At 35.7% G+C, this 9206-nt stretch overlaps 1 protein-coding gene across 1 annotated transcript; it reads right to left on the reverse strand.

Moving 5' to 3' along the window:
* Nucleotides 1–1314: 1314 nt before the first annotated feature.
* On the reverse strand, nt 1315–4350 carry LOC147398187 (palmitoyl-acyl carrier protein thioesterase, chloroplastic-like). Its single transcript, XM_086446669.1, has 6 exons — nt 3934–4350; nt 3685–3818; nt 2555–2668; nt 2295–2463; nt 2129–2197; nt 1315–1638 (listed from the first exon to the last, which is right to left on the reverse strand). The coding sequence occupies exons 1-6, from the start codon at nt 4348–4350 to the stop codon at nt 1315–1317; spliced, it is 1227 nt and encodes a 408-aa protein (XP_086302795.1).
* Between the last annotated feature and the right edge of the window lie 4856 nt (nt 4351–9206).

Below are 9206 nucleotides of genomic sequence, written 5' to 3' on the forward strand. Positions count from 1 at the left end.
GTTTATTATATTTCGATAAAAATGTATTTTTCAATATCTGGAATGTACTGTATGAACGTGTCGGTATATCAGGATTAGAGATTTGTATTTCTGACTGGCCGTATTGTGGTAACAATATCAGACAGACTGCGCCTCTCTTTATTGCATAGCTTAAATCTATTTTCCTATCAACTTAAACATCATTCTCAGGAGGAAAACACTTATTATTTTGCAGAAACTATATATTTATTGTCATGTTCTTCACATAAATGAGTATTATGTGTTCGTGTCCAAGTGAAACAATTCTTGCTATTTTGGTGACATTCTCCTAATAATCCATTTTTCTTGGTAAAAGAATTCCCTTTAACAGCTGTTAACGGATATCGATTTAGCCGTCTTGTGACACCTCACTTCACAACGATTACTTGAATTTCAGATCCACACACTTACGAGTCTTGTGTGCCGTACCCTGTTTCCTTGTAATTAGTCTTATTTTTTGGTATTCTATGATGGATGTATAGCCCTATTTTCTATAATTCTGTACTCCCACATTGTAATGTAATGTAGACATGGAGACATTTGTTGGTATCTGATGTGCAAACTATTAAAACCTTTCACTTCTACAAGTTTTATGATGGCCTCAAAAAGCCTGTATTTGCCTGCCTTTGCCTATAGGATGAACCATAGAGTGTGAGTCGAACATTCTATTTCACGTGTCATGTGCAATACTTATGGTCCCTACTTGTATGCACCGTCAAGGTTAAAGAAAAACTTGTTCTTCACACACTATATGGATAAAATGGTTCGTTGTAATTTACTCTACCTTGCTACCCAAACAATACTGTGATTGATTATTTGCTACAATCCATGCCTGATTCCACTTGATGTTTTACCTTTTTTCCTCATTTTATTTCCTAGTTTATAATTTTTTTTTTTTACAATATTTTCTTAGCTATTCTGTTACTTCTTCATTTATTGGAAGTGGAAGTTTTGGGTCTTCACAATTAAATATGTCATACACAGTTGTAAAACTTTTCTTTCATTTAATATATTTTGGATTATACATATACTGGTCTGCATGATGCCACACACTATGAACAATGACTTTCTTGAAAGTAGGATTCTCCCATCTGTGTTCTCCGGATTTACCACCTCTCATCACAGGTCTTACTCTATGAATTCTGTTGTCATCCGGATACATCTCCATGAAATTGTTCTTAAAGGCTCACAAGCCTACATCCTGAAATCTTTATTAGGATTGGTGTCATGATAGCTTCCACTGAATCAAAACCAATCATCGAAAAATCAAGGGATACAACTTTCGTAGATTAAGTTCTAGATAGAAAATGGCATTGTAGAGAGCTTTCTTTTCCACGTAGTTCTTCCTCTTACAATCTCTTCTTTTTTCGACTCACCACCGGTTTGGAGGAGATGTGTATACCTCAATGGCTGCATATCAAGCGCCCCCAAAAATCGATGAGCATCGAGAATTTCTGATGCCAATGGAAATCCATTGAGTATTTTGATGTCTCCTCCTTGAGCTCCATCTTCATCAGGTTCACAGAGAGATTGAACTTCATCTAAAGGTCCGCATTCCCTTCTATATTCTAGTGTTATACCCGATAGTTGGTGACTCTCCACAATTTCATCAGGAATGTTCTGGAAAAGAAAGAAATGAGAGTATTAGATCCACTATGATAATTTCTCTCACCTTTTTATTTTTCCTGGTTTCTATAAGATGGTATGTCAAACATGAAACTGTTGAGAGTATATTTTCCTCAACTCCCGGGTGTGTTACACCCCATTTAGGCTTCGTGACCCTCTTATATTCGTAGTTCTCCCCCTCTCCAACAGATTGATCTTTTGGAGGAGTTGGTTTTTTAACATGGTATCAAGTGCTAGGTTTGTATAGGTCATGGGTTCAATTATTTCCACCCTTATGGGTGAGGGAGAGTGTTAAAGAGTTTATATTTCCTCCACTTTCGGGTGTGTCATGCTCATGCCCCGGTTAAGCAAGCCCCGTGACCCTCTTATATTCATAGTTCTCCCCCTCTCCAACAGATCGATCTTTTGGAATAGTTGGTTGGTTAACAGAGACCAAGACGGAGATTTTGCTAAGCTTCAAAACGAGACCCAAGAGTGTCTTTACCTCGAGCATCCATCGTACGTATTTAACATTGTTGACATGGTGATTCATGTCCAAATCGCTCCTCTTTGGCTACACAATCCAAAATTACATTTTTAAGTGATGTTAGAACTCAAAAAGTTATTGAGGATGCAATAACCGAGAGCTATAATGGTTAATGAGAGTTTACCTTCAAGTTGGAGTTCACATACTTCGCCTTGTTGTCCAACTTCTTTATTTTCTCGGAACCATCATCTCGTATTGCTTGCTTATTGATAAACCAAGGTGAGATCTCAGCTCTTACTTCTTCTGGCATTTTTGAGAGGCGTCTAGTTTGTTCGTTCATCATCACCCAAGTACTGTTCCATTTTCAACTTCTTAGAACAAGAATCATACCCATGAAAGCATCAAGAAGAAAATGCGAAAGAACTGTGTTTCCAAGATTGATACCTAGTTCCACGTGCAAAGACATGTCCAGTGTTGTGACTTTGGATCAGCCAATCCCTTCTCATCCCGTTCTTTCCTGATGCTCCAACCCATGTGTCTATCTCCACAATCTCCCCCCTGCAATGGCCCATGAAGATTTCTAGTTAATGGTCATGACCTTGAGAGTGTTAGAAGAGTTCAAAAGTATGTAGAAATTAGTAACTAGCAGTATGTTACCTTGACTCGTGGCATGGGTGCCAAGCGTCAAGGTGTCCGAAGTTGCTTGGCATGCCAACTTCCTTAAATTTAAATGTTGCGACACTTGTGCCACAACAGATCTTCTATGTGGTACTCTATTATCTTATGGCACATCAAGAGAATTTGAAGTTGGATGGCTAACTAACTATGTATGTTTCTCAAGTATACGATCAACACGCTTAAAGTTGATTCATTTAAGGAAAATTAGGAAAACCACCTAATTCTACCATATTTATGGTAGTACGCGGTTCTTAATGCGCATAGTTGTGTTGATATGGATAATTGGATCAATGGATCTCAATTAACAAAAGACATTGACAAAAAAAATGGTTTGATATGTAATCCTACATATCCTCCCTTTGAGACTCCCTTGACTTTATTTCTAACCACCACCCTTAAGGAGTGTTGATGCAATGACACATGCCATGAAGTGTTGTGTAACGCCGACAAACTAAGAAATTCCAAGTGGTAAGGCTTCATACACTTGACATACAAACACCTTAGAACTCTACTCTGATAGAAAAACCATATGAAATCATGAACACCATGGATGTCAAACTCATCTAATAATAAATGATTTATTGTTTGAAAAGTGTTGCTTATTGTAATTAAGCCCAAAGGGTTGGCCTAGTGGCAAGCCGAGCCTTGATCAGCTCCTCAGAAAGGGTAGGTCAAGTGTTTGAAACCCCATGAAGCAATGAATTCCTTGGGGCAACCCTCGAGGGTCTGGTTGACCCTCAACTCAACCAGTTGAACATAGGATTTTTCAAGGGGGTGGTGCGTGTGACCGTGGGATCAGTCTCACCCGAAGGGTGGGGATACCCCGATAAGCAAAAAAAAAAAAAAAAAAAAGTGTTGATTATTGTAGTTATAGTGATGATCATTATAGAACTCACCAAATGGGATAGCTATCAATTTGGACTTGCATCCTTGTAACAACCCATATTAGATTATTCTTCATCATGCCATGGGTAGCTCCAAATCCATCGCCAAGGAGTCCAGACATCCATACATGATTCAAGGCAGTTTCCTACACGTTAACAAAATCTTCAGAAAAAGAAAAAAACAAATTGCATAGGAATCTAAGTCAATACCCAAGTTGAATTGATGAATCAAAAGAAAAGGAAATGAAACTTTCATATCACCTGTAGAAGATTAAGGATGCTTTCTATTGTAGCAGTCTTATCGGCACCAACTTCATAGGACCTTACGACAATGGTCTGTCTGTATCCAACACCACCATCGATGATCTTCCCTTGACGAAATGGATCGACCAACTGCTTGTCCGTTGGAATATTTTGACGACTCTGTTCCTTGGTGGTGTCGTACCCATTCTCAGTGGCTGCAGCCACAGTAGTGCCGATATTAATGGATTGACTCAGACCCTCAACCTTCTGTGTCCCATTGATTTTGATGGAGTTCAATTCCTCAACCTTGTTTGTGAACATAGTTGAAGTCCCATTGATTTTGATGGAGTTCAATTTTTGTTTATGAGGGTCATCATCTCTTGTAGAGGAACACGTAATGGGTTGGAAGAATACTTGACAACCCAAGGAACCCATGTTTGTTAGAGAGAGAGAGTGAGAGTGAGAGAGGTTGGAGAGAGAAAAGTTGGAGAAGGGTTTGCGAAGGGAAGTGTTTATAGTGGGAGATGGAATAGAGGTGGCGGGTTTGTCAAAGAGAGGTAAGAGTTGAAAGAAGACAAAATGAGGTTAGTTTTTGTGGTTGGTAATTGAATTCTTCAAAGAAGAGTATTCTTTTGTTGAGAGAAGATTGTTTTTGAGGGTATCTTAGAAATGAACGATGGTTGCAAAGGACAAAGGAAAAGTTTGATTTGTGGGGTTTGGGTTTGGGGAAATTCAAAGAAGTTAGGGTTTTAATAGGAAATACATCAATGGGTCTTGTGTCTTCCAAGGTACTTGGGTTTGGTTTTTTGGAAATGGACAACATAGGTATTTCCCTTGTGTGGTTGGTGTTTATTAACCAACAATTCAAAATATTCTCCTTGTATAAATGCACTAGAGCTGTCAATGGATTGTATAATTGGGTCGGGTGGGTTCTACAACCAATCCAAAAATGGATCCAATAAGTTATACTACTTATTGGATCATATTGTTATCGGATCTCAATGTTTGGCATAAAATGTGATCTAATGTATAATCGCATTTTCAGTTTGTCGTTCGAATCGGTGGGGTAGGGAATGGTAATCCAAATCTGATCAAATTGGTTTTTATTGGATCGGTCAATGTAAAAAATTTGGTGAAATTTTATGACAAAGAAATCTGACTAAAAAGGACTTGTCGATTAAATCATCAATTTGCCTATTAATACCACACCTCCTATCTAAACATTTCCCAATAACCTTAATGTACCATCTTCTTCAACCTTCATATGATTTTCAGGTTTTTTGGGAAGAAATCTAAAAAAAATCATTTGTATAATCTTGTAAAATTTGTTGAGTTGCAATTTTATTACAAAAACTCCCTTACTTTATCCAAGTTTGTTATTGAACAAGTCTTACTTTATAAATCAGATCATGTTTTTGTTGGATGCCGATTAGGTCCACTCCAAGGTATATTAAGTAACAAATCAACTACATCAAATTTGAATTTTATGATGTCGATCCCCACTCCAAGGTTTGGTGGGTAACAAACTTGATATGATAAAGAGTAAGGTTCTCTTTGGAGTTGTAAGGTAGTTTTTGTAATAAAAATGCAACAGTTAGGACTGTCGGGTAAATCTCTAAAATTTGTTTTTGAAATTTTTTTTCTAAATTTATCCATATTAAATACCGAACCCAAATCCTTGATTTGGATCTTAAGTTATTGGGTCTGGTGTGATCCATTGAAAGACATAGTAAACAAGTAATAGCATCTCTTGGTCTGACCATTACCATGTTAGAATTGAAGAAGATTCAGGATTCTCTTTTCTTAATATATATATTTCAACCAACTAGAGGCCACTGACTATTGTTGCAAAGAAAGGAACATGGCAATAAGACAAAATAGACCCAAAAAGTGGAAGGAAAAGAAATTGGAAAAACATAGTGAGACCAAAGAATCTTAGGGCTTAGTGTTCCCATTATTTATGTTCACTATTCACTTCTGCTTAGAAACCTATGTAACCATTTTGTTGTATGCGAATGATTTGCACCGCCCCCATACCTTTTCAATTCGATCAGAAAATGAAATGCTTTTATTTTATTTTATTTTTTAAATTAATTTTAACCCGATACTTTGTATTACTGATCTGTTAAACTCACGTGGAAAATATTGCATGCATGCATGCATGAGAGTAGGTCATTTTTAAACATAATTTTAAGGGAAAATTACTTCGAGGACTCTGGCAGAGGGATTTCTTTTTCATTAGTTTTGAAGTTTTAGGACTTCTCTTAATAGTCTATTTAGTAAAACTTTCATTTCTAATCAATCTCTGAACAACATGTCTCATGATTGAAGGTCCTAACCATTTGATCTCACCGTCTAACCCCAACAAAAAAATAAATAGATTTTCAACATCCCATTTGAGTTTTAGAGACTCCATTCTGTCTCGTTCGGATTTAAGAAGGAAGAAGAAATCATTTTCAAGGATTTTTTTCAAGTTTTTTAAGACAAATAAGTAAAATAAAGTAGGTTTTTTTCAAAAATTTTCTTCGTTTTTGGATGAAAATTGATCAAGGATGATTCTTTTGGTTTGAAATCATTTAGAGAAGTTGTTATCTCAAGTTTTTAGTCGATTTTTGAGGTATTTTAGATGGAAAAACTCAAAAAATGAAGATGGGTTGGTTTTACAAACGTCGAGTTCAACATTTAAAATTTTTTTGTTGAATTCAACAATAAAATTTGGTGAGCTTGATAATAAATAAAATTGGTGAGCTTAACAATAAAAATGTTGAGTTCGACAATAAAGAGGGACCATTAAATTTTTTTTTTTTACTAAATGGACTATTCAGAAATGGCCCAAAACTTAAGGACTATTTAGAAAAAAAATCCCTCTATCAAGACCCTTTAAGTAATTTTCCCTAGTTTTAAAACTTGTTGAGTCAACTTTGTAACTTGGCCTCGAAACTTGATATAACCAATTTGTCAAGCAACTCGTCGAATTGGTTAGGTTAGCTTGAAAATGTAGAGTTGAGTCAGAAACTTAACCAAGTTATTTAGTTAGTATTAAATAATAGTTTGTGGTACCCCGGGAATACTAACACAAATCCCCATGTCAAATCTCAAAATAGTAGGTGCCGCCTCAAGACTTCGGCATGATTTTCTCTGTGTATGTTAACATTCCCAGACATTCAAGTACCTACTAAACCATAAACATAATATCATGAATATATATAAACAAAAAAATAGAACAACGGTAGACTATATACATCTAACAGCGTAAAGTAGATCAGAGTGTAGAATAAGTAACACTATACAGGATTTACAAAAATGCTCTTACACTAACATAGTCCTAACACTCAACCCAAAATCTCTTACACAACCTGGACGGACTGACGCGACTAGTAGGTATAGCCCTAATACTTACCAGGTAACAAACTTTGGTCGTTTATTTGACCTACCAGAAGATCCTTACTCGTCAACTCTACGCCCACCTTAGCAACAGTAGGCTCTAAAACTAAAAAAACGAGAAGGAAAGGGTGAGTAACAATGGTTACCTAATAAGTACATAAATAATTTCTACTAATAACCTCTTCTAGCATGAACGATTAAGCATTCTCAATCATTTCAATAAATGCAGAATTTTACAATATAAACCACGATTAACTAGTACATATAGTTAGGGATAAACAACTAAACAGTTAAAATTCACATTACAACGATCAACTATACTTATACTACAACATTTTCTTTTATATAATTCTAATTGATAAAATTGAAACAGTAAACATGTTTTTCATTTTATAATTCAAACTATATAACAAATACATAATACACAATGGTGGGTAGTGAAATTAGAGAGTTGAGATTTTACGACTGAATAGCTTTCAATTGGGACATGATTTTCAAATGATCACACCGTTAGTTCCTGATTTTGTGGTTAATCGTTGCAACTTATCACACTTGGGTGACTATTTATCTAGCTTAGGTTGGCTATTTGACGTGACCGTAAGCAATAGGTCTCTTTTCGACGTGTCAAGACGTTCGACTACTTTAAACTGTTAGTAATCATTGACTAGCTATCTTCGTCTATGCCTATCAGGCGTGCATGTGATTCCCATTATACATTTCCATTCGTGTACGATCCACGTATAAGTTTAGTTGTCCCTACTGATAAAGATAGAGATGAATAAACTCGGATTCCTATTGTGATTCCGTTCTTAGACGCGTCCCATACTACGCATGAGCTTAGTTGTCCCTACTGTACATCCTAAGATGGTATGTCACTTCGGATAATATGATGAACTAACATTTCAAGTATTCACAATATATATCAGAAATTTACATTACAGAATTGAAAATGGATATCCAATTTCCTACCATGTAATTGTGGCTAATCGGCCTAAAATAAATAATAGTGCAAAAAAATTAAACTAATGCATTGCACTAACAGAAAGTAAATAAACATGCAACAGAAAGTAAATTACCCCTGAATATTAGTTCATCAACCCACACATAACACAACAATGTAAAATGCAGATATTTCCCCTCAAGTGTGATTCTGACATTTTAACGTTTCATCTATTTTCCCCCTTTTTTTGATATTGGCACTTTTCAACTTCTTGGACACAAAATTCTTTTTTTCGATATTTACCAATTTAATATAACTTCATTGAATATTAAATTAATTTTCACTTTCAAATTCATTTTGATCATTTAAATTAAAAAAATTACAAAATTGGGATTAAAATGGGGTCCGAGTTGATTCACAAAACCAAATTGCCAAAACCAGGTCTGGTAGTGGCATAACCATTTTGTGGCGGTGGCACTGCCAGAATGGTTTATGGTAGGTGGCGGTGGCACCGCTAGTGTTGCAGGCATCACTGGACAACCTATGCGAAAATTGGATTTTCGTCCAATTATTCGAGTTCTTAGTCGATTCTTCAATACAGTACCCCACCCACATATCAATTGTTAAGAATATAATAAAACACATCAAACATGTAGGTCTCGCATGAATTTGAAATAAGAGAAGAAAATTCTACATTTCAAAACACATCACAAATTTGATGAAAATCTTAAATACAATTTTTGAATACTATGATTACCAATAAGAATTGTAAGCCCCCTACCAAAATTGTGATTAATGGAAATGGAGAAATAACACAAAAATCGAGGTGCCCAATGCGAGAATCAAGATTGAATGGAACTTGGGTACGGTTGGTTGGCAAAATGATCAATAGGTTGCGAAGATCTTGATGACGACATTTTCTTTTCATTCTTCGACAGAAGATGAATTTGACTTTAACTAAATGAAA

This window comes from Akebia trifoliata, chromosome 7 (genome assembly GCF_017979445.1).
Source record: "Akebia trifoliata isolate Shusen 1 chromosome 7, ASM1797944v1, whole genome shotgun sequence".
Classification (NCBI taxonomy): Eukaryota; Viridiplantae; Streptophyta; class Magnoliopsida; order Ranunculales; family Lardizabalaceae; genus Akebia; species Akebia trifoliata.

Excerpts from the sequence above, each read along its gene's own strand:
- LOC147398187 (XM_086446669.1), bottom strand. The coding sequence starts at position 4,350 with ATGGGTTCCTTGGGTTGTCAAGTATTCTTCCAACCCATTACGTGTTCC. Across the intron at positions 2,669-3,684 it reads ATTGATAGCTATCCCATTTG|GGGGGAGATTGTGGAGATAG; the intron begins GTGAGTTCTATA and ends GGGCCATTGCAG. Across the intron at positions 2,464-2,554 it reads GTCTTTGCACGTGGAACTAG|TACTTGGGTGATGATGAACG; the intron begins GTATCAATCTTG and ends AAAATGGAACAG.